At 33.2% G+C, this 27,871-nt stretch overlaps 1 protein-coding gene across 5 annotated transcripts in view; it reads right to left on the bottom strand.

The window, feature by feature from the left end:
• Positions 1 to 28: 28 nt before the first annotated feature.
• wap (DDB1 and CUL4 associated factor wap) overlaps positions 29 to 27,871 on the bottom strand; it is a 141,989-nt gene continuing 114,146 nt past the window's right edge. For all 5 annotated transcript variants that reach the window (XM_069837878.1, XM_069837881.1, XM_069837879.1 and 2 more), the window contains one exon: positions 29 to 27,824. In XM_069837878.1, the coding sequence (XP_069693979.1) occupies positions 27,649 to 27,824 (176 nt within the window). In that variant the 3' untranslated portion in view covers positions 29 to 27,648. The remainder of the gene's footprint in view (positions 27,825 to 27,871) is intronic.

Genomic DNA, 27,871 nt, shown 5'->3' on the forward strand with positions numbered 1-27,871 from the left:
GTAAACTGTATTAATTTTAAGCACAGAAGAATGTTTTGCAAATCTATTTGTTCAAATTCCATGTTCACTTACAATATTACAACATATATTCATTTATACTTTATGATATTCTATGTGCTATTTAAGTCATAACACAGTTCTAACCACAGAAAGGAATTATCTGAGTGATCAGTTCACAATGTCATTACATGACTAATATGCAATATAGCAAACACTGATAACCTTGGGTTATCTTTCTAAGCACAATTATGTACCAGAATCTCTTTATTTTGTAATGCATGTTCATAGAACATATCCTTAAAGCACGGCTATGCAAAGTGACGTAGTGAGTGAAGGCACTGGCAAGTTCATATAAGGAAACATTAATTGTTTGAAGCCAATACATTATCCCTCCAGTTATTTCTTCATCTCACTATGACACCACTTTGATTCACTAGTCTATAATTGTCACAGTGTCCAATTTCAACTTAACAGAAATCATCATTATGAATTATATACTTCTTTGGTTAAAAAGAAACAATTCCATAGTTCATAACACGTCCATTTTACACGTAAATCAAAGTTAACTCACATAATGGAAATATAAAAACCTGCTCAATTCCGAGATAGCCTTCATCCATGTAGCATTTCATGTTTACACAGCATGATCTCCATCCATCATCATAAGAAAAAAGCAATGTAAACAAAGCTAGTAAGTATCGTTCAGCGATAGTCTGCTCTGATTGGCAGATTGGTGCAGTGGTACTATTTGTGGTACAGTCAGTTACAACGCCAATCTAATTATTACTTTGTATTGGATGTTATGCATTCCGCTTCCATTTGAAAAATATTACAGTACATTAAATTATAGGAAATTCAATTTGATATTTAATACCGTAACAAGAAATGTTTTATTCCTTCAACAAGCCACTACTCTTCAGAAATCACATGTCTGATATCATGTTGCCACACTTCGGCTGTGACCTCTTGTAAGGCAGCGTGGACAAGCTCCCGCACCTCGTGTAATTTGAACATCCAACTACTCTCTTTTCCCCACTTCTTAATGGTTTACCTTTAGAATGTTTGATAATATCACTCGGTCCTGCCACTGTCACTGTGACTGGATCAGCCATAATCACACAGTATTCCAGGCAAGTGATACAACACGTGGTGCACTATTGGTACTACTGCGAACTGACTATCAGTTAAAAATGCGGGAAGATGAAATACTCAGAATTTATATTATTGGTTACAACTATATCAGTGAATCAACCATTGTGTAAGATATTTATTTCTGTATCACATACGTTTTAAATGCATATATCTGTATGAGAACAGAGACGAAATACACTAAAGAAAAGGGAACTATTTTCTTCGAAAGCATTGTAGGTGATGCGGTCAGGCACCAATCATAGTACTTCTAACCATGTGCTTCTATTTACGTTGCTTTTTTCTTATGATGAACAGAGATTAGTCATATCACGAATCAAACACACACATTTCTTGGGCGTTTGTTCTGTGTTAATATCATGTATTTTAAACGTAGATTTCAAAAGAATCGTCAACTTCAATTACTTCCAGAACTTCACCTTCAAGTTCCCTCCTTCAATATTCTCTTCTGATAGTAAGTTTTACATTATCATCCTACCACATTTTCAGCTTAATTTATGTAACATGCCACAGTTACACTAATTCATCTGTGTTCATTACTATGAGCACAGTCTGCTTTATGCCCAACTGTGACAAACCATAGATTTATAGAACTTGATGTCAGTTGCCTTTGTTACTGAATAAAAATCACACTGAATTCAGATTCAGCATTGTGTTACTGGTTGTGACCATAATCTCTGGATTCGAACTTATTCTAGAGAAGATTATTCATATATCATCATCATATTAATCTTTCAAGTAGTAGGCCTAGTGGCCTGTTACGTTCTTCCAATAAGTCTTTTCCCTCGTGGTGTGTACTGAAGCATCTCTCTAGGTAGTCTGGTACACTCAATTCTTTGCATGTGCTGAAGCTAGTCGTCTCTATTGTTGTCAATATTGTACAATAGGTGTTATTTCTAATTCGTCTGCAATGTCACTGTTCCTCTTGTGATCTAGAAGACTACAGCCAGCAGTTCTTTGTAAAAATCTCATTTCTACAGCTGTCAATCATCGGTCATCTTGGAGTTGAACAATCCAGACTTCACTGCCATAGCTGAGAACTGATCGTGCCAAAATGTTATATTTTTTAAGTCTTGTATGTTTTTAGACTTTTGTGACTGGAAAAACTTGGTTGATGATTCTCAAAGATTTATTATAATTTTGAATTTTATTAGATATATCACACTCTTCAATAAATATTTGAAAGAGTTGACCTCTCCCGTATGAAGTTATATATGAAAATCTTACTTCTCACTGGCTCTTTACACTTAAAAGTCATCATTTTTGTTTTTCTTGTTGAGATTTCTAAATTATAAATTTTTGCTATGATATTTAGGTGGTGAATAGAGTACTGCAATTTATCTTCGGTACTGCCAAAAAGAATTTGATCATCCGCATATAACAGAGTATTTAGAGTGGTATTTCCTTGGAGTGTGATGGATCCATGTACTGTCAAACACCAACATCGAATGATGGAATACATATATTGAATAACAGGAGTAACAGACCTTGTCAGACACAACTTATTTGTTCACAAGTAGAAAATTCTGATTGAATGTTTATTCAAATCATATTATTTTTGTATAGGTTATATCTCGCAGATATAATTTGCCTTGGAGTCTCATCATCAGCTAAAATTTGTAAGAGTATCTTTTGTCAACTCTGCCAAATGCCTTTTTGAATCTATGAAAGCTATGTGCAATTCTTTGTTAAATTTCTTATATTTTTCAATTAAAAGTTTTAACGCAAGATATCATTCAGCACAAGATTATTCCTTTCTAAAGCTGTTCTGCTCTTCGCCAAGTAAGTCTCTAAAGTGAATTTGTAATTTGGTGGCTATAATTCTTTCTTATAGTTTATATCCTCTGTTGAGAAGAGTGATTCCTGAGTAATTTTTGCAGTCCTTGCGATTTCCTTTTTCAAAAACTGGTACAGTACAAAATATCTTTTTGACAAGAACTTTGAGGCTCTTCACAATTAAATATTTTGCTTAAAAAGCTGAGATATCTTAATTTTAAAGTTTTATCTGTGTATTTAAAAGCTCGATATTTAGTTTAACTTCACTGGGTGCCTTATTGTTTTTGCATGCCTTCAGAGCGATGTCTAATTCCTCTTCAGAAATATACTGAGAAATCTTTCTTTTTGACATTACTCATTCTAATTCATAGCGGGGGAGTGACCACAAACTCACAAACTCTTGAAGTACTGAAGCCAGGTATTTCTGTCAATAACATTAATTTGTAGGTTTTCTCTGATTTCTTGACCTAAATTACGTAAAATTCATATTATTCATATATAGGTATAAAATATAAAGCAATGGTAGTGATAAGAGACATTGTGAATATTAGGAGTGAATTCTTAAAATACTGTACTAGTTTCGAGATTCTTTGTCGAGTTCACCCTAACATCAGCAGCACCTCATATATCAACAGAGCATTTTAAATTCATATGAGATAGTTCACAAAGCTCTCTGAATCTTTGTATTAGTAAAACATAAACACAATGAACAATAAAATGCACCTGAAATTGAGGCGTTCAGAGCTAAATTGGATCAAGTCCATGAGACGTAGTTTTGAGATAATAAGACTTAAAGTTAACTTGCTCTAGTGGATTATCTAATTTCACTAGCAATAATTTTATTGTTCCATTCTGAAATTCTAGATTTATAAAATATAAACAATTGTGATGTTAACTGATGCAACGCTTTGGTGATTTGATCCACTATGGCTCAGAACATCGTGAACAAATAATCTGAGCCAAAAGTGACTGGTGTCACTTACCGGCGAATGCCTGGAATTAAGACTTGATCCATTCCTGCTCGGAAAAGATCCAACTTCAGATAATCAGAAAATGAATTAAACTCAGTTTATGAAAATTTGTGACTTGATCCACTTTAGCTCTGAACATCACAATTGTGAACCCAAAGAATGGAAAATAAAAATTCACACTACACAATATGAATTGTTGTATAAATGTAATAAAAATGAGAACGGAAAACATGTCATTTACGTGAACATAGGCTCAGCCAAACTTTAGTTACTGGTATATCATTATTGTCAACAGAAATTAAAGTCCACATCACATAACGTACATAAGAAAGCAATCAGCTCACAAATGTGTTCACTATGTAAATATGGAATCAATCAGAGATCCACGAATTAAATGACCACTACAACTATCAAATTCTAAATACTGCTAATTTGTAACTGGTTATATATTGTGTAATTGTTATTAATCTGTAAAAAAAAAATAATAATAGAACTAAATTAAATCATAAGGTATACAATTCAGACTGATACATAGTCTGCCACTTATTAGATGTATGCAAGCACACTGTGGTGTACACAATGTCCATGAATACAAACACAAACACACACACCCACACAGTGATATTACCATTACATTATTAATTTATTACAATTTAACAACTTGAAGCAAAACATAACAAAGTTAAAATTCATACGTATACTATTTCCTTATTAATAAAGAAGTTTCACACATCTAATACAGTGTGCTATTCAATATGAGGGATAATACAAACACTGAAATCAACTGGAAATGAGGGGAGGAGAAAATAATTACAAATATTGGAACGATCAAACGCAAATGAAAATATGAATCAATGCCGGAGAAATTAGTGAAACTGGGAGAATATCAGAGGGAGTAAGAGAAAAAAACTACTATGACTACAATCACATATTGTGAGATTACATTCGTCTTTTGGAAACACAATTAATTCATTACCTTGAGAAGTCTGCTAAGGTGAATATATATAAAATATTTATTTACTCTGACCACTTCCTTGCTTTCGTGAACTTTGAAATGTAGTACCATCACCAAGATACATTTCTTCAACCTACAATGCACAAATGACACATTTTTTAATGGATACTGTGGTACACAATTCCAGAACAAACCCAGGGGAGGAAGAAGAAAGCAGAAGATCCCATAGTCATATTTTGAAACTGTACCTCTTTATCTTAATCAGAATTGTACACTTTATGTACCGATATTTATTTATTTACTTATTCAGGAAGGTGACGAGCTGATAATATAAAATTACCTAAAATTTTAATATAACTTTAATCAGTTCCTTGCTTCCATAAACAACACACTTAAATTGTTGGAGTACCCAGCATAATGGTCAACAGAGTTGGTGGCCTGAAGTTGAAATATGTACACAGTTCCAAAATGGAGATATTAAGTATACAGTAAAATACCCACACATCATCTTCTCAACTGTAATTATATACGTACTATTATTTAATTATCTTAGCATAATACATGTATACAAGTGACTTGAAATGACAAAACAAAAATTTCATTAACCTTCGAGTGGGCATGCCTTATGTTTTAACTCCATATAATACTGTATATTGCATTTTGTTTATTACGGCTTTGTCACCATATATAATTGCTTTAATTGATATAACAATGAATGGAGACAAATGAATGAATGATTGTAGCAATTTTAAACTGAACAAAATATTTTATTTCAATGCAAAGATGCGAGTTATTCCAGATTTGCCAAATTTACTTCTCTATATGGTACTCAACATATTTATATGTAGCCTAACTGTCTGAGAGGACGTAATAGTCTAAAAGGGAAAAACAAATAGATCTAAATAATCATACTAATTTTAAACTGAATTAAAATATAGCAACTGAATACAAAACTATAATCACCAGTACCTGAAAGTCGGTTATTCTGACTATGTCAAATTTACTTTTCTAAGCTCTACCTATAAAACGTATATATATATATATTTGCCTGAATGAATAAATTAATAATTCCAATAATTTTAAATCAATCAAAAGGAAAATTTGTAGTTCATCACAGCTCTGGCAATTTCCATTCCTATTCATCACTTGTCCATATTTCCTTCACGTTGGTGTAGTGTGCTTTTTTACTTAAATCATATGTAACAGTCCAAGCCATAATTTCACTTCTTTATATATCCTTACAATCTCTCTCTCTCTCTCTCTGGAGTAATACTGTCGTGTTATTAGGTGACTGATGTACTTGTTAGTGCATTCCAAAATTGTGTCAAACACAGAGACATCAGTCACTTTCAAAAAAGCTTTCACTTCATCTTCTATATCCTTTGGGGTTCATGTCAGGCCAGGAAGCACTTTCACAATATCACTTCTTTTTTTTTTTTGTATGGTCTTGTCTTTACCAGTAAAGAATTGATCGTCTCCCAGTGCTGGAACTCTTCCTCTCCACAAATTTCTTTTTCTGATTTATTGCCAAAATCACCATGTTCAATGTTTTCTCCACTAACATCACTATTACTATCGATTTCACTTTCATTTTCCTGTTCCACAACAGATAATTCCAGGAGTATACACGGAATGTGATCAGGAAATACTAACATTTCTTTTTCAAAAGTTTCTGTTTGTTTGTCGATTGTGATGACATTTTGACTAAAGGATTCTAAAAACATATTATAACATAGGGCTAAATAATGTACGAACATTAACATTAATAGAATAGCAGCAGGGACGATTTATATACACTTGTTTATTATAGAATAAAAAAAAAAATGAGAATTTCAAACTTAGCATGTAAACAAGTTTTGAATGTGTAAAAGAAATGCGATAGGGTGAAAACTTACACTAAAACCAGAAGTAAGTGTAAGTTAAACCAACATAAGTTGAATAATTATATGATAGAAAATGTGTTATTAAATTGTGTAAATATTGTGTATTATCATTATTTATGAATGTATCACTTTTAAGATTAAGTTTATGTACTTTTGAACTATTAATAAATAATACCAATAATACAACATTAATAGAATCTAATAAGAAATAAAAATTACGTATAAAATATGTTTTTTCATGGATCAGAGTAGGAACTCAAAAATGACCAACATATCCATATAACTATTCAAACCTTGTAGAGAGAGGTTGGCTGAAGGGATAGTAATGGTCAGGAAAAGTTCGGGCATAACAGTTAAACGTCATTGTTAGAAAACTTAGATTGTCGTAAAATTTGCACAGGCACACCCCCTTGAAGGTTAATATGAAAAATTGCAGTACACTTTACAGAAAAAATATATATATTAGCTTTGCAACAACCCCACATACAAAATTAGTTAAAACCTGAGAAACAAAGCTTATTCTTCAAGGTACAATCGTACAATATCTTATAAAATTAAAGAAACTGAAAATAAATAACACAGTCAAACCTATATACAATTTTCTGAGGACTAGAAAAATTAAACTATTATATCAGGGTTATTGTTATATTCAGATATTATGAAATTTTGCCTGAAGTTATGTTCTCAAAAAGAGAATATGGTAAAAATAAGTATAAAACATTACAAACTGTGAAATAATATTTACTCACCATTTTTGATTATCAACTTAACCTACAAAAGCTGAGTGTTCATTGCAGCGGACAGTTACGTAGTATTGTATTCATGGCATGATATAATACCAAAATTAGGTTTTTAGGTATTCTACCATCTCCTGAAACTTGACATTTCCAACGTTTCAGAACTACTTACAGGTTCCATCAACAGAGCAGATAGGTAAGTCCGGGGGGGGGGGGGTTGCCTACTCTGTTAGGCTCATTATACTGAGCTAATCCAGATGACAGCTCAATCGCACAGAGGGCTATTTGTAAGAATTAGGTGCAAAAAACTATTTTTCAAACTTTTAAAAACAGCAAGTATTTTTAGTTAGAATTATACTACGAAGTCTGTATAACATATCAATAGGAAAAAACTTCAAATATGATGTTCAGTGACCTCCAGTTTTGTTGAGGTTTTAGTTGCAATTTAGCTACTGTTAAAGTGTTTTGAAGAATCATTCAGTGCATATGAAGCTGCGTTATTTTTATCATGGAAAGTAAAGTTGTGTGTAATTTAAACAATAATTTTTAACTAGGATTAAAATAAAATTGTAAAAAAAAAAAATGGTCAATTTCGGCTTTATGTCATTAATCACATAGACTCTCATCTTCAGATTTATGCTTGGTCCATCTGTGGGCAACTACTTTAATAGTGAATATTTGAAATCTTGCAGAGAAATCGAGCAATACAGACTCTTCATACAAATTATTCACATACAGTAAAATCCCTCGTAACCGGAACCCAAATAACCAGCAATACCAAAGCAATGGCACTTTTGGCTGAGCCAAAGAAAAAAGAAAAATGTTTAAATCTACCACATTGCCACAGTCGGGCTGTCAGTTTTGCCACAGAAGAAGTTTGCACGAATTTTCATTTTCACTGAATATTCGAACCTAAAATTGGTGTATTATTTGTATTATGTGATGTGTTTTAATAAAGGAAATCCACATAGTATTTTTGTGTATTTAATTATGTTCGGATCGTCAGCATTGCCACATAGGAAGTTCACACGAACTTTCGTTTTCAGTGAATATTCGAACCTAGAATTGTGTTGTGTGATGTGTTTTAATAAGGAAAATGTACACAGTTTTTATGTTTATTCAGTTATGTGATGGAGAAATAAGCTTCAAATGGCTGCAGTTTTTGGCACCATGAAATACGAACATTTTTTTTGCATATATCCAGCAAAATCTCGTATCCGGAACTAGTCTGGTCCCTTTGGTGCCAGTTAAGAGGGATTCTATTGTATTTTTATAAAATATATATTGTAAAGTGAATAAACTAAAAGTGTATGATTGTAAACATAAAATAGAATGTACTGATTCTTACTTTGTTCGGACCTTCATATTATGAAGCTTAAAATTTGTGTCAGCATTCCAAGCACCCCTTAAACAAACAGCCTGACTGGCTTAGTGAAGAACTGAAAATTAAATTTAGCGAAGTGGATGAGACTGGTCGTGAAGGATCCAGTTCTAGTCGAGTTGGCCCTCAAAAATTGTTCAGAGTGTAATGATAGAACTAAAAAGTTCAGCATGGAAGAATTAGTTGAATCCTATACTGAACCAAAACTTTGAATATTCAATAAATTTCATAATTATGTTATTTCACAAGCCATATAATCACACTTCCTTTCAATTCGTTATCCTAATCAACAGAGACAGACTATCTCATACACACAATTCTCAAAGAAATCAGAACGATTGTCTCAAGACTTTCAGAAGAGAACTAAACAATCAGTGTCATTGTGTGAACCAAGCAGAGCACCTGATCACATGTTTGTACAGCAATAATTATCATCATTGTCAAGCATATTTAACTTCTGTTTGTATAACACACACATCTTTCATAAATTAAATGTAACACGAACTCGTAATTTTCACAGGTTATCTGGAACTGTAGTGTAATAATTTACAATGAAATTAATATTTTACTAATAGAACTGTAATATACTTTTAAAAGTTATATTATTGTGTATTATTTAGTTACAAATATTTTCTTTCCACATTACTGTAAAATCGTTCAAAACAATCAACAGATGTGTATGAAATATTAAATAAATTACGAGATGATCTGAAATTAAGAATTCGTGATGGGTTTCATGGGTTCAAAGTACGCCAAAGTTTAAGGAACATATGTCGATTAGATATACTAAGAGTTTATCAAAGAAATTTAGCTTGTTTGAAAAAAATAGTTCGACTTTGATTCCTCTCCTTCCAAGCACTTCAGTGCTTTGATTTAAACAAACCGGTAACATTTGAAGGTCTCACAAATATTGTAGAGGCAATTAACTTTAACTCGAATAGAATACAATAATACTATAGAGTATTCGGACCTTAAATTGCAGTAGAGCAAAGAATGGAAACTATTCGTCTCTTTCCTTCTAATGAATTTCACAATAACCGCTATCCTTTTCTAATCTAACGAGGTTGCCACATTTCCATAAAATATATAGTAATCGGTTAAAACACATGAATATAGAGTTATGTAGCGAATTTGAAGCTGCATCTGCTGGCATTAATGAAACATGTCTTACGAAGTAATTAAGGATTAAAACGTCAATATAATGAAAATTTACCCCAAATGCAAAATCTTCGCTACACGAAACATATCACGTCATAAATCCTATATTAAATCCGTTAGAAACTTTTCCTTTTACTGTTGGTAAAGAAACATTCACTCTACACGTAAGCAAGTTTAAATCTAGATTTGAATGATAAGAAAATGCAGAATGTCTCTTTCTTTTTAGTCATAGTCAGAAATTTTTACACGAAAACACGAAAAAGTTAGCCATTGGAAAATTTTTTTCGGTGTTATCTATACATGGGGTCAAAGTGGGAGAAATGTCCTTCGAAGATGGAAGTTATTTTTAAAACAAACCCGAAGTCTGTAGCTCATTTAGTTCCAGATTTATGATAGAGTGGACATCTGTTCTGTTTCGTTTTGACATGCCGAGATAGCTCTTGCAGCTATCATACAACATGCACACATTCGAATTTTGCCTCATAGAGATCACAGAGTTATATATATTTCAATCTTGAGATGGTCACGTGCATTGACGATCATAAGTAATTTTATAGTGTAATATATCCAATTATATACAAGTAAGGAGTCCACACCTGTGGAGTAACGGTCAGCGCATCTGGCCGCGAAACCAGGTGGCCCGGGTTCGATTCCCAGTCGGGACAAGTTACCTGGTTGAGGTTTTTTCCGGATTTTTCCCTCAACCCAATATGAGCAAATGCTGGGAAACTTTCGGTGCTGGACCCCAGACTCATTTCACCGGCATTATCACCTTCATCTCATTCAGACGCTAAATAACCAAAGACGTTGATAAAGCATTGTAAAATAACCTACTAAAATTTAAAAAAAAATACAAGTAAGGATAGTAATTTTATGTGTGTTAGTGCTTGTGCGTAGAGTTTCTTAATGTAAAACTTGTGCAAGATAAAATAAGATATAGGCCTATAAGTTATCAGAGTGTAAAATGGATTCTCAAATTAATAAGAAATGTTTCATAGATAAGCTTATGTACTTGTGATGTTTCGCTTAAGCCACTCTTGCGCGCATTCTTCTGCAGTTGACGTCGGAACAATGCACCCATAAGCACTGTACTGCAATTTAAGGTCCGAATACTCTATAGACACAGAGTCCCAAGAACTAATACAGTAAGATGTACAGACTGATCAGCAATGGGTGGAGATTTTTGGCAAATCCAGTAGAAGTGCTCCTATTTTAATTACTTACTTACTTACTTACAAATAGCTTTTAAGGAACCCGAAGGTTCATTGCTGCCCTCACATAAGCCCACCATCGGTCCCTATCCTGTGCAAGATTAATCCAGTCTCTATCATCATATCCCACCTCCCTCAAATCCATTTTAATATTATCCTCCCATCTACGTCTCGGCCTCCCTAAAGGTCTTTTTCCCTCCGGTCTCCCAACTAACACTCTATATGCATTTCTGGATTCGCCCATACGTGCTACATGCCCTGCCCATCTCAAACGTCTGGATTTAATGTTCCTAATTATGTCAGGTGAAGAATACAATGTGTCCTATTTTAATTAAAATAGTATAATTTTTTCTACCTATTTTCGTGAAGAATTCTGCGGTTGGACATGTTTTCAATAATGAAAAACCTGTGTACAGATGAGTGGAATAGACTTTCTGTTAAAACAATGGTTGAGAGTGAGCTTCTTGCATCCTGTCTAAGACTCATGTTACAGAATGCACGCTGGTTCGGGTCCTCATGAGGGAAGAAATTTTCTCTGAAATTTCGGCCAGTGTATGAGACCAGTGTCCACCCAGAATCGTGATGCACTTGGGGAGCAACGATAGGTAGTGAAATCTGGTTATGAAAGCCAGCTATAACAGCTGAGGGGATCATTGTGCTAACCACACCATCTCTATTCTGGTTGGATGATCGTCCACCTCTGCTTCGGCATGTGGACGTGAGGCTAGCAGCCAGCTGGTCGGTCATGGCCCTTCATGGGCTGTCATGCCTTAGGTTATTATTATTATTATTATTTTGGTGAAATGTGTAGTCGGGCACCATAGGTCACCCAGCATTTTCTCTTAATGGGTCGAGGGTAAACCCCAGTGAAAACCTCAACCAGGAAACCGATTCGATGTTGGACCCATTAGTTTCACAGTCTGACACGCTGACCACTACTCAAAAGCAGTGGACCTACTGAATAATAATAAAATACATTTTACTGAAATTCTACAACATGTTCTCTGTATTTATCTATTTGCTTGGCATCTTCCAAAACAAAAACTTTCTGCACTGAGAACATATGAGGGATTCAAGTAACAGTTGCGTAAGTCCCGCTGGGTAGCACATGAAAACTTGGAGCTGCAACACTATCATTATTTTGTTCTGAACAACATTGGTGTGAGTCAGTAAAAATGTTTAATCGAAGAGGATGGTTTTATGTGGTGAAAAACAAGTGAATTAAAAAAAAATCTTGTTTTAAAATACACTTTCTTATGTGAAAAACAATATATATAATTTTATGTGCATTTATGCCCTTGTCAGCTGCTGCGATGCTATTTTTAAAGGTCTGGTGCAAAGGGATTTCAAGGGGAAAAGATAGTTAAATATGGTGGAAAACTAGTAAATTAAAAAAAAAAGTTTTAAAATAATCTTAGATATGTGAAAACTATATTACATAAAATTTTATTCGCATTTATGGCTTTGTTAACTGCTATGACGCCATTTTCAAAGATCTGGTGGACAAAATTTTTAAATGTCACTAAACTTTGATTGTAATTTCCCATAACTTTAATTCTTTGCTTTATTCCCGTACAAAAAAAATATATATACAATACCTTCAGAACTATTAATGCTATATGCACTTCATTTGGAACACAAATACTATTAGGAAACTTTTCTCTGTAATAGAGATTTGTTATTTATTGTTCCACTTGAAAAATATACCTCCACATTTCTATAAAAATACCTCTAAAACTAATTCTTAAAATGTAATTATCTAAAAATTATGGAAGCCAATAACAAAACTATGGTCCAAACATTTTAAAGAATGTGCTTTTAGAAGTAAAATGTCATAGAAATTTTGAATTTATCTTTAAAAATGGCTGAATGCAGTATATCCATTTTAGTGAATTATTGTATAATGGTAGTCTTTTTAAAAATTTGGGCCCCAGAAATGTTTTTTTTTTTTTTCAGAAACTAATCTCGATTTTAACTTGTTGCAGCAATATAAGAACACGAAATATGTGCATCAATAAGGAAAAATGACCATCCTCTCCCCTTAAAGTCAATTAAATATTTATAAATAACAACACAAGTTTAAATATACTTCTTAAAACTTTCTTCTGAACCTTAAAATTTTTTTAATTCATAGTGTTTCCCTAGAAAAATGTACTATAATAGACTAACAGTATATTAACACTGTTGACTTCTTTACAATGGGAAGTTTATTAAATTATTTTTATACATTATTTTCAGTGTGGGTCGGTTAAGGCGCGTGCTTGCCAGTCTGAAGTTGCACTCAGGCGCGGATTCAATCCCCACTTGAGCTGATTGGGTTTTTTCCGAGGTTTTCACCAATCGTAAGGAGAATGCCAGGTAATCTATGGTGAATCCTCGGCTTCATCTCACCATATACCATTTTGCTATCATCAATCTCGATGCTAAATAACCTCGTAGTTGATACAGCGTCGTTAAATAACCAACTAAAAACAAAAAAATAAAACGAAAATAAAAATAAATTTTCGAGTTAAGTCATGCCAAATCGTCGTGTGAGAACCAGAGGAATGTAACTCAAAAATGCGGTTTTCGGTTTTTTAAACGTATCTACTTACTTTGAGGATTTCTATTCAGAGTCAGATTGACGTATCTCCACCTCTTTTCCTTAGCAGTAAACTGGAGTCCTGTATCTACAGTCTACTGATTTCATTTAGAGCCAGATAGACGTATTGGTTGTTACGTTGTCTTGACCCAAATGAGAGTCTATTTTCAGAACCAAACGTAACAGCACATACATTTCACAGACTTCAAAACTTAGAATGTAAGTATGGATGTGTCTTTTATGTGTAGACATTAACATGCATTATACCATAATTAACCTGTGTTGCAATTAAATAGTAACATACTTAACGTAACTATCAGTTTTATATTAGCATAAAACACTTCTTATATTGAATTAGGATAGCAATTATAAATTTTTGCAGCATTCATTCATTCAAAGTGTTCTGCTCAAGGGCAGGTCTTTCAATGCAAACCCAGCATTCTCCAGTCTCTTCCTTTTTTCTGCCTTCCTCTTTGTCTCCTCATATGATTCACATATCTTGATGCCGTCATCTTCTGCCCCTAACTCTTCTCTCGTTAACCATTCCTTCCAGTGTATCCTTCAGTAGGCAGCTTCTTCTCAACCAATGACCCAGCCAATTCCTTTTCCTCTTTCTGATCAGTTTCAGCATCATTCTTTCTTCATCCACTATTTCCAACACAGCTTCGTCTCTTATTCTGTCTGTCCATTTCACACCCTCCATCCTTCTCTACATCCACATTTAAAATGTTTCTATTCGTTTCTCTTCACTTCGTTGTAATGTCCGTGTTTCTGCCTCATACAATGCTACACTCCACACAAAGCACTTCACTAGTCTGTTCCTTAGTTCTTTTTCGAGAGGTCCGCAGAATATGCTCCTTTTTCTATTAAAAGTTTCCTTTGTCATTGCTATTCTCCTTTTGACTTCTTCACAGCAGCTCATGTTACTGTTTATAATACATCCCAAGTATTTGAAGCTGTCCACTTGCTCTACTGCCTCATTTCTGCAGCATATGAAATTGAATTAAATCCTCGTTATCATTATGAAATGGATCATAGATATCTTTTCCCTCCTTTTCATATTCAAACTTTCAATGCCTTGTGACGTCCTCTAGGTATCACTAGCTATCCTATGTGCTATATCAGGTTTATTTTCCATGTTGCAAGATAAATTCATTACAAGCATTGTTGACACATGCAATTTATCATTTCAAAGACAAGTTATGTGACTGACCTGATCCTTGATTCCCATCATCATAGCTTATCTGTTGATTGTGTTGACTAATATTTAGAGGAGCGAACAGTGTTTTGATTATAATATTGTTGGAAAATATCTCTTAACCATAAAAAAATGACGAGAGGACGAAAATTAGTTGACATAGTACTAAACAATTCGAAGTATCTATATGTGGGGCAGTGTAATAGCATAGTCACTTACGAAATTATGCAATAGCCAAAAGGTAACGGGTTCAATTCACAGCATGTCATTGAAATATATCAGCTGTCTCAAACTTAGAGTTGTACTTCTCTATCACCCTCCTTGGCCTGTTATTGAGCAGGCAGATCTTCTTTTTCTTATTTATTGAGTTATGTATATATTTTTGTTATGGTTATGTATATTTATTTCTATAGAGATGTTTGAATATTAGCGAAAGCTGCCTTTGTAGAAGATTATAAAATATAGTCAACGAAAACTACAATAAACTTTATTCTAAGCTATTACCTCTGATTGAGGTTCTGACTGATATGTATATCTATTATCAGGCAGTACATCTCACTTGACGGTATGTGTCAGAGGAACAGCAATTGTTTATATGCATCTGAAGTCTGATTAGTGGAATATGTAGCTAATTGCCGATGTATGCATTGGAGGGGGAAAGGAACTGGCCACTCTACCCCATTATCTCCTGGCCTAGTTACCTCATGAGATGCCTTATTGGTGTTACTTATGACGTAGAGAGTGGAATTTAGGCAAAAACCTATTTTTTTTCCTTGATATATACAAGCTTGAGATTTAATATTTACATTTTTCATGGAACTATAGGTACACATAAAGGGGTTTTATAGTGCCTAAAAATGCCTATTTCGACGTTAGTGCCTATTTCTAAGTTTTTTTTAAATTTTAGCATCATTTTTCGTAACTGTTTACTGTTTTTCTTAACATCATGTACCGCTTACATTCCAAGACAGATAACAACTCCTTCCTAGCAGTGAACAACACAATAGAGAAGTACCTCCGGGCCACTTTCAGTCGGCTTGGGTAGCATAGTCGGTATAGTGCTGGTCTTCTGTGCTCGAGGTTGCGGGTTCGATCCCAGACCAGGTCAATGGCATTTAAGTGTGCTTAAATTCGACAGGCTCATGTCAGTAGATAGATTTACTAACATGTAAAAGAACTCCTGCAAGACATCATTATTATTATTATTATTATTATTATTATTATTATTATTATTATCATATCTTTCTCTGTCTGTCAGCAATTTAACACAAACTCGCTGAGTTGTACTCAAATAAGCATTCTCTTACATTCCAAGACAGATAACAACCCCTTACTTTTTTTTTTTACCATTTGTAAGTTAGCAATGAGCGACACAATAGCCACAATAAGTGCTGATCATTTACTGTGAAACAACTATGGAAATGTGATTGGTGAATGAAACACACTAACTTAAAGATAGAATGTCTTCATTTTGTGTATGCATGTGTACCCTTGTAAAATGTGAAATGTGTGGAAGTTTCTTTTAATCCTAGAATGTTGCATTAAATAAATGTTGAATCTTATATTAGTGACATTCTGTAACAAAAAAAAGCTATTTTTTATTTTATAGAGCCTAAATAAAGGAGTTTAAGAGCCTATTTTAGGCGCCTAAAATTCCGCTCTCTACTTATGAGGTTCAAACCTGTCTTCGGACAGTTGACTAAACAACAACTACTACGCTATGTAAACACAAATACTGATTAGGCCTACGTATTGCTTCTTTTAGGCCATGTTGAAGTGGGGAAAAAGTGGCTCAGATCCCCTCCCAGCGAACATACAAGTATTTAGTTAGGATGATTCAATTAATTTTGGCAAGGGTTTTGTTATGTTGAATGTGCAACAAGAAGCAGACAATTCGCCAAATTTAGACATCACCATCATCATCATCATCATCCTTCACGAATTAGGCCTCTGTAGACCTGTTTCGGCCCCATCTAGCAGTCTTCTTAAAGGTCTTCCTGGTCGACGATGTCCTCTAGGTTTATATTGCATCATAATTTTTGGGATTCTTGAATTTTCCATTCTTCTTACATGATCTAGCCAATTGAATTTGTATCTGCTGATTTTTTCTTCTACTGACTCTACTTCTAATTGTTTTAAAATTTCTTCATTCCTTTTTCGGTCTAAAAGATTATATCCTGCTGTCCTCAAAAATTTCATTTCCATTGCTTTGATTCTGTTCACGTCTTTTTTCTTTAATGACCAAATCTCGCTTCCGTATAAAAGGGTGGGTAATGCTAGTGTATTATATATTTTTATTCTTGTAGATTTTTGTACTAATTTAGCTTTTAATGCATTGTTTATTATTCCTAGAATTTGTGTAAATTTGGTAATTTTCTTGTTCACATCTTTTTCATTTTGATAAGATATTTCACAACCCAGATAATTGAAATTTTGCACTTGTTCGAGGCATTGGTTATTGTGTATTATCTTACTTCTGACTGGGTCTTGTCCTAAAAATGCCATTACTTTTGATTTTTGTGCTGAAATTTCCATCCCAAAATCTTTTAATATTTTATTTAATGTATACAATCCTCTTTGTAAATTATCCTCTGAATTGGAAATTATGACTTGATCATCGGCATAGAGTAAGGTATTTAATGTTAGAGCACTGGTTATTTTGATTCCTGATGTGTAGATTTGGTTCCATTTTAAAATAATTTCATTTATATAAATATTAAATAAAGTTGGTGATAGTGGACAACCTTGTCGAACTCCATTATTAACTAATTTTCTTTCGGATATACAGTTATTTATTTTGACACTTATTTTGCTGTCTGTGTAGATTTCTATTATATTTTGCAATAGCAAATTTGGAATATTTTTTTCTTGTAATATTCGAATAAAAGGTCTCTTTGGACTTTATCAAAAGAGGAATGTAACAGAGGAAAAGCCGACAAGCGTAAGAAATCAAGAAAAAGAAGAAGGAAAACACAGTATATAAAAAAAAATATAAGGAAAATAAAAAGGCAGTTAGAAGTACGCTGTAGAGTATTCAAGTACAAAGACAGCTCCAATTGTCCAAGGAAATGCCATAAAAAATGAGCAAAGCTGAAGCGAGAAAGATGTTTGAGGAATATTGGTTAATGAAAGATGTAGAAAAACAGTGACCTTATTTAGCACCATTTATTAAGGAGATATCGAAAGCAAGAATTCGTACTACTAGTGGTCAGTCACGATGAAATGTGAGTAAAACATAGTTTTTGCTTAAAGACAGTTGTGAAGTTCAGAAGTTATCCCAGAAAAATGTTGACTATACAGGGAGATATTCAACTTAGCTTTCCATGTACCAAGGGAAGACGTCTGTGACCACTGTTACCGTTTTCAAAATCTCTCCAAACCAGAGCAAGAGGCACAGCAACAACACTCTGAACACTTAAGTAGGAAACAGTCAGCTCAAAATTTGAAAAATGAAATGAAAGTCCGGGCCCTAGCAGGAGAAAGTCATTTGCTGGAATTTGATTTGGAAGCTGTGAGATACTGCCTGGCTGTTATTGCAAAAGCTATCTTGTATAAAATAAGACTAGCCACATACAACCTCACAGTGTACAATGCTGCTATTAGAAAGATCAAGAACTATGTGTGACATGGAGGCATGGTTAAGAGAGAGTCAATTGAAATAGCATCATGTGTATTTCAAGAACTGAACAAGATGGTCGTCCAGTCTTTCTGTTCTCCAATACGTGCGGACAAAATCGAAAGGCCATGTTTCTTCATGTTGCCAAAACTCTGAATATTCCTGTGATAGACCAGTGCTGCTTTGAACCTGGACATTCCATAATGGTGTGCGATTCAGTCCATGCCAATATAGAGAGCGCCACAAAAAATGTAACATCTATAATCCCTCAGGATGGTTTAATGTTATCCAGACTGCCTCAAAGCAAAGATTGTACGAAGTTATTGAAATGGATTAGAAGGGTTTTTTTGGATTTTGGTGCTATGCAAAAGGAGCGACTGAAAAATAAAGCTGACACTGAAGGAAACCAAGTACACTGGCTTAAGGTAGTCCGTTCCCAGTATCGCAAAAGTGAGATTAATAAAATTTTTTCAAACACAGCAATGAACAGGAATTAAAATGCTTATCAGTTTCCAGAAAATCCCGGAATCCAGACACACTCCTTCAGGTGGAACCCAAATATCACGGGATTCTCAAATTACAGGAAGGAAAAAAGTGAAAGATCTTATGGATCTATGTTCTTCCGGTATAAACAAAGAACAGTACCATGGCTTCTATAAGTCTTCTAGATGAGAAAGAGTTGAAGAATCAGATGGTGCATCACAGATAATGATAACGATATTGAATAAGGAAAGAGTAAAGAAAGTTCAAAGAGTGTAATCATTGCTGAAATTAACCAATCTAGATTTATAAATGTGAATTGTAATTTGTGCATTTACATTAAAAGTAATTTTTTAATGTTACTATATTCTAAGAACTGAATGTGTATCTCCACCATTAATAATTAAAGTTTAGTATAATTAGAGTCATAAGAATGTCACCCTTATCAAAGAGTGTTCAACACTTAAATATTAAAGTATTTTTTGAAGTTATGATGTCAAGTGAATGCTGCTGAAATTCACTTTGTGAAGTCATGAAGTCAATGAAGTTTTTACCATTTTGTTTAAATGAATCAAATACTCTTAGAAATACCTTCTTTCCTCTCTCCTGTAATGTTGATAAAATGAAGTTACATCCCTCTGGTTCTCACACAATGAAATAATTCTTATAGTAAACCTGCTCCAAGGAGTCTGAAAAGAATCAGGGATGTGGAAACCTGTAGGAATGTTAGGAAAAGGAAAAGAAATTAAAAAAAAAAAAAATGTTCCTAAAATTCTTATGGAAAAATATCATAACACTCTTTTTGATAATTTCTGGAAGATGGGGAATTACTCTGAACAAAACAAACTTTTATGTACCTTCATAGAAAGATATCCTGTCCAGACAAGGCCCCATCAAAATCATTTTCGTCCTGCGAAAATGATGCACAAATAAATATATTGTGACAGTTGCTAAGGAAAATATAATGATATGCAAGATCTATGTTTTTGTGCACATTTGATATATCAGAACATGGAGCAAATGAGGAAAATGTGTTTAAAAGCAGAGCATGAGGATCACCTGTCTAAGGCATAAAAAGCACAATGTACAACGAAAATAAATTAGAAATATGGAAGGAATAATGATGACTACTACGTTTTTTCCTTTGATCTACAGAAAGAACACCCATTTTCTGTTCTTACATTCTCAATAGCATATTACAAGTGTAACATGTATTCCTTCAATCTGGGTTATCACGATTTGCCGATTTTGTTATCATGAAAGTCTTCCATGAGTCTCAAAGGAGATATCTTCTTGTTTCACTAAATATATACAAAGAAATACTGCTGACAAGACCCAAATTATTGCTTTCAGTGATTTATGTGGTGGGAAAAATAGTAATATAAATGTGTCTAACATGGATAAAACTTGTTTCTAATCAGAACTTGAAAGTCCAAACAGTTGACCTTAATTTTCTTGTATCAGGACATTCATGTCTGCTTATCAAAACAGATTTTGGAAACACTGGATATGCTGCGAGGAAAACCACTTTCCACGCACCTTCTGATTGGTTGGTATATGACAATAAGAAAGGCTCATAGGAAAAATAAAATTTATCGTTGATGTGATGGAGCAGACAGACTTCAAGAGTACCAAAGAACTGGAAGAATGCATCACAACACTGAAAAGCAGAGAATAAACTGGCTTAAAATTCAGCTGATTCACTTATGACTGCCATTAACCATACACAATGCTTTATAAAAGACTAATTTTAATGAAGGACTTGCAATAAAGAAACTTAACACCTACAAGAGATGAAGAAGAAACTTTTCCAGTATAGTGCAATCTCAGATGTATGGACGGAAACACTCCACAACAGTTCAAAAAAAAGAATGATATGATGTAACAGCTGAAATACAGTATATTCTTCCCATACACCAGGAATTCTTCCAAACATCAGAGACGAACCAGGAAGAAGATTTGGGTCCATGATGATGATGATGATGATCCTGGATACCGAAGTACCGATATATTTTATAAAATGTGTAAATTAAATACCGTTATGTAAAGAACTGTAATTTATGTTTGTTATTAATGGATAAGTATGAAATATTAGAATGGACAAATAAAATTAATCTGTCAAATATATAAATATTGTAGTTATTTGGCAAACAATACAATTTCCTAAGGATTACAACTCTTCTCAATGCAATAACATCAAAATCACTTAAATTATATGTCAAGAGATTTTTTAATTGCATAGAACACCAAAGTTAAAGCATCTCATTGTCGCAACTGTTGACTTATGCTAGGTACTGTTGCTTCTAACCACTCACATGTGAAGTGTACACGGGAATAACTATCAAGGTTTATTTTACAAATTTTCGAGAAAAACGTGTTTTAAAATTTAAACACTTAATACTTACAACTTGTATTTAATGGAAAATGACTTAGTGGAATGTAAGGAACAATTTTCTCATTAATAAACAATGTTATTTTGTTCTAAAGTTGGGTGGCAACAATGGAAAATGCAATATAAACAAACAATGTGTAAACTTAAAAAATAAGAATGATCAAGGTCCAAACAGAAAACTTTGAGGTACATGGGATACAGCACGCACTGTAGTAAAACACCACTTCTAACTCAAACAGTTAATTTGTTTTTTGCCAGTCTGATGTGTAATTTCAAAATAAAATTCTTCTTCTTCTTCTTCTTCTTCTTTTTCATTTTACTGGTAATGAGATAATACACTCTTGTGCTGCGGGACTGCAGAACTGTTTCATTATTTGGACACCACTGAATTTTGTTCTTTTGATACATAATGACAGCTGTGAGAATTTCCAAATCTGTTACATTGCTTTTCTTCAGTTTTCTTTCCAGTGGTCTGAAATATGATTCAAATAATGTTTGAAAATGACTACCGAAGGCCAATTTGGATAATTATAACATAAGACTGAAAAAAATATTGATGTAACAATCTGCAATATAAGACCTTGTTTCCTTCAGCATAAAAAAATTAACCTTTGCATTCATACTGGACAATGGAAAAGTAATTAAATTATTGTTCAGGTTATTTTACCTAAATTGACGAAAGCCAGTAACACGAAGGTGAAACATTGATGGAGAAAAAACTAAAAGTAGGAAAATGGATCTTGATCGTTCTTCCACAGAACCAACTGGAGCTTGAGCATTCTTCTGAAGACATGAAAACTTCGACACTCATTTTCGAGGACCATGATCGTTTTAATAGAAAACTAGCCAGACCACATGATACTACACCCTTTTCACTATAAGATGGCATTGTTAACTCATTTTCGATTTTTGATGTGCCTTGATCATTTTTCCCATGTACCCTTCATGTATCATCACTATTACGTACTTTACATGTATTATCACTATTACATATTTTACTTGAAATACACGTCAGCAAAAACCTGCTTGTCTTAGAGAGCATGAATTATAACACATATTTATTTCGACTAATGAGGTGTTATGGCAGAAGCTGATATGTACAATTTCAGTAAAAAAAAATTTATTATCTAAAATAATATGTTGTAAATGTTGTTTTTAACATTATTGCAAAACATGGCATGTAGTAGCTAACAATGATACTGATAAAAAATATTTCTTCTAATGTGTCCCTGATTTTTCTTGATAGAATCAATTTTAAAACTGCTCTCCTATAAAATAAGAAAAATATTCATATCAGCTTATGCCATAACACAACAGTTAATACACCTTCATTGTCAGAATTATTAACCCTCCTGCTACTAAGGTTTATTACAACTTACTAATACCAAGGTGTAATACAATTACACCCATCAAAATCATATATCAAACTTTATTAAGCATTTGGAATATTTAATAATTTATGTACTATTTGCTGTAAACCTCCAAAAAATGTAAAAATGTAAAATACTTGTCCTGTTTTTAAAAATACAGGGTGGTTCAAAATTCCCATTCTATATTGCTGAAAATGTATACCAAACTTAAAGAACTACATGTATATTACTGGTGACACTATAAGATAACATACCAGCACACAGTAAATTTGAACTTGATTCCTTACATTTGAAGAATATTTTAAATTATGATTTAATGATGCTCGCAAGTGCTGAGGTTTTATCAGCATTGCCAGTGTGCCGGAATCTTGTCCCTCAGGAGTTCTTTTACATGCCACTAAATCTAGTGACATGAGCCTGTCGCAATTAAGCACACTCAAATGCCATCGACCTGGGCCGGGATCGAACCCACAACCTCGAGCACAGAAGGCCAGTGCTATACCAACTGCGCCACTCAGGACGACCCATTTGAAGATGAACTCCTCAGCACTACATATTTTTGACATGATGGAATAAAAACAGCTACAAGCTGTGAATGTCACAGTAATATAACACAAATTTGAAATCAAAGGTCATGATAATATAAATAACAATATGAATAATGATATAAACAACACAAAAGAAAATAATTTGAAACCAAATTCAGAAATGAAGAAAATTAAGCCACATTAAATTTCATATCTCGGAATTTTCATGACCGATCAAGATGTTAGTATACATATAACGGAAAAATACATGTAATTTAAAAAATAAATATGGAGAAAAATGAAAACAATACTCAAAAATCATCAGTGGGGTAATCCTATTACCCCACTTAATAGCAGGAAGGTTAAGCTGAACACGAAACATTTTATATTCACTAATTAAACAAAAAATAATGACATAGCTGCTAGTTCCAATGACTATTTGAGGCCATCAGAACCATAGTGTTCTAAGTAGCATGGGAGATGTTCTGAGATATGTAACTTAAAAAGTTGGGAGACAGCATACCTTCAGTCCACGTAGTAAACTCTTTGCCCAACGTAATGCAAGTAGATGATGGAGCTCATGATATCATTCTGTCCCTCAGTAGATACAACATTTAGGTATACACCAGTGCACTCTTTTCATTTTTCGTAAATATGTTACTTATATCACTGTGATTCTAATGACCTCAGTTTTAAATTAATGTTAGGATTACCATTAATATGTGGGACAGGCCCAAAAGAATCGTCATTTCTGATTTCAAAATTGAGTTTCCTACAGTACAATTGAGACTGTTAGAACCGCAGTGATCTAAATAACAAATTTATGAAAAATGAGAAAAGTGCACTGGCTTATATTTAAATGTTATATCTACCGACAGACAGACAGACTGAGCTCCATAACCTACTTGCAACTGAAGGTATGCTATCTCCCAACTTCCTAAGTTAAATATCTCAGAACATCTCCCACGCTACTTAGATCAATATGGTTCCGAAGGCCTCGATTGTTAATTAAAAACATAATTACATCATGATTTATTATGTCTAAATTCATTAAAAATATATAAATAAAGGTTTAAACTCATTCGACCAGTCAACACTTAAATATAATACATATTAAAATTGGTGACAGTGAAGATAATGAGTTAATCACTATTTGTGTTTTTCGTTATTGTTAAATATTGAGAAACCGCAAATCTTTAAAATATTGTCCAACAAAACAACATACAAATTCACATTCCCAAGAACTCGATCTTACTAAGTACTGGTATGTATTGTATAAAAGATAGGAATCTGTTAAATATGAACCAATCTATGTTAACAATAAAATTGAAGTTCATGAACTTCAAGTATTTCATTAATAAAATTATATAACTTTCCAATATTTTACAATTAAAAATACAATAAAAATTTGATTCATTTTGCGTTACTCAGGCTCACATTCTGAACTTCATGTTTAACATTGTCTTATTAGTATATACTGTACCATCATTCTTCATACAATATTTTTACATTCTGTCTTTAAAATTCTGTTACATTAAAGTACTGTTCAATAATATGTTACCTACAGGCATGAGAATATAAAGAACTGTAAATAAAATATGTCTTCAACATCTGAAAATATCAGATCGACTTGGGCTGGTATTGAACCCGCAACCTCAAGCACAGAAGGCCAGCATTATACCAACTGCGCCACTCAGGACGACATATCGGATTAAAAATTGAATTAACTACTAATAATATATCTAGCAAGACATTGTTAGCCAAACGACCAAAGATCAGCTTTCCATGACACAGACCGGGATCCAAATCTCAGTGTATCCAAGTGGAATTTGTGACGGAAAGTGATGGTGTTTGGTGGTAGGTTTCCCCTATCAGCGTACCACCATTTCCCATTTGTCATCATTATATTACTCACTCTAGGAGAACAAAGGGAAAAACTATATAACATTTCACCATTCCCCATCATTTAACAATGTGGTGATAGAAATTCTTTAAAGTGATAGCCAGTGGATATGATATTTAAACAACATAATATAGTATATAGAGGGAAAGAGTAGTTTTGCAAGACATTTCATACCTAATGGCTTAACTTTCTGGAAATTTTTAACTATAAGAAACAGAATTTTAAAGACATGGTAATATGCAGAAATATTATAAGAAGATTACTGGGATTTCAAACCTCCAAGATAAATATCTATTTTCACTGTAATTCATTCATTTACATTACTTGTACGCCACTACAATGCATTAAAGTTTTTTCTCTGATTGTCTTTTTTTAATTTAAATTATAGTAGTGACCTCAGCTGCAAATCTAGGTATAAAAATATGTGACAGTCGCCTATCATACAGAGGACAGCAAACCACTTAATTTTGGAAGGCTGTGGTTTATAACTTTTATTCCAAAAGCTTTATGATGACGATTTTTCCATTTATCATATTTATTCCATAAAAAGAAGTAAAATCAAAATATCATTTAAGTAAGTGTGAACTATAAAATATACCAAAATTAGAGTGGTCTAGCTCATGTATATACAATATAAAATATATGAAACCAACACACCTACTGGTAGGCTTTAGATATATGCAGCACATGCTACACACATTTATATACTGCATTCACTCCATGTCAAATCAGCACAATCATAAAACCAATGCTTCTAATGTTTAATTACAATTCTGACATATGAAACATTTAAAAATTTTGCTTAGCTTTAACAAAATTAGTAACTTCACGTTTTTCAAGATGTAAACCAAAACTGGACTGTTACGGCATTTCTAATTTCAGAAGAGTGCTTGTTTAGCTGGACAGATGCTGAATTTAAAGTATTTTCATGACCTTTTGTGTAGTGTGACAATAAAATAATTTCAAGGAAGTAATTTTAAATAATGAAAACTATTTAACATTTAAAGCCAAAAACAAATAAATCATACTCATATACAGCACACAAGAAACGTAATTTTAAAATCTTATATTATGTTAAAACGTCATACTTTTCAGGGACTCCATAATTCGAGGAAGAGGACTGAATCTTATTTCAGGTCTATATTTTTTAAGGAATTATTTGCTACTCGTTTCATTATTAGTATTATATTTCAGTACGTATATTTTGTGTTGAATATTTCTGTAACTTAATTTCGTTGCTCTTTGGAGGGGAGAGGGTATATAAAGTTCTTCTAAGAACTTGTTCAACATTACTAAAAATGCTCCAGAATAAGCTTCGTCTGAGTAAGTCTGATTCTTACAGAAATCCCCATTTTGGAGAGACTATAAAAGTAAAGTGGAGTTTATTTTCAGTTTGCATTTCTTATATTCTTCCTCTCAATTGTCCATGCTCTAGTAAACGTGAACAGTTCTGAATCAATTGAACACGTCCACAGTTCCTCTAGTGTTAAAACATTTTTTTTTTTTCATCCACTAGGTTTCATTCATTTCCCTGAGATCGGCCAAAAAGTATATTTCATCTAAAGATATGTACCTATTCCAGATTGATTACAACACAAATCACTGATGAGCTCTGATATACATGCGCAGAACAGATGGAAGACAACGTAAAGTGACACACTAAACACCTTGTCTAATTTTATCATGAACAGAAAGTTGAGAGGAACTGCAGACATGGACGCACACACAGAACAGAGTCAACCATCATGAGAGCAATGTAAAGTAATCTCACCAAATATAAGAGAATGCAGAGATGTAGCAAAGAAATTAAGTGGAAATCACTATTCTTCATAAAACAAAACTGAAAAGATTCACAATTATTCTGAATATATCGTTCATAATCTAGCTTATATTCCCTTCCAGATTATAAATAAAAATTTGAAAGTGTTCATTACTAGTAGGCTATAAATTTTCTCTTGAATTTTGAAAAGTACAACCACAATAATTTCAGTTTTTAGTAATATTAATTACGGATCTCGCATTTTTCCCCATCTCATGAAGTTCACCGAAATAATGTGAAAGAGAATAAAAGAGATATATCTAAAATGTGCTGGTTTCACATGGAATATCTCTCGCAAAACATGATACATACAGTGGCAGTCATTATATATATGCAGCATAGCTAATAGTATGTATATATTACAAATGTATTAATACAACCACTGGTGAGATATATGTAGACTTTACCAAACACCATGTGGCTAATGCAACATTATTCATTAATCGTTGATACAGCTCTGGATGCATAGTCACATATGTAATTAGAAACATGTGCTACACACAGTTTCTTTCATACTGTAATAGAAGGATCCACTCACTTCTCACACACGCAAGATCTCTAATGCTTTATTATAGCAGATTGCTATCCAATCAGGCTGTGTTGCACCCCACTGTATTTGATTAATCTCACCCTCTGCCGCAGTGTAAGCTAGAATAGGGTCCTCAATAGCTCTTGGCATCTGTTGGATGTCCCAGATCAAAGCCTGATGGTCATCACCTGTAAATTAGTTTAATGATTTTCATGACACAGTTTCCAATCTAACA

This window comes from Periplaneta americana, chromosome 10, assembly GCF_040183065.1.
Source record: "Periplaneta americana isolate PAMFEO1 chromosome 10, P.americana_PAMFEO1_priV1, whole genome shotgun sequence".
In the NCBI taxonomy this organism is placed as follows: Eukaryota; Metazoa; Arthropoda; class Insecta; order Blattodea; family Blattidae; genus Periplaneta; species Periplaneta americana.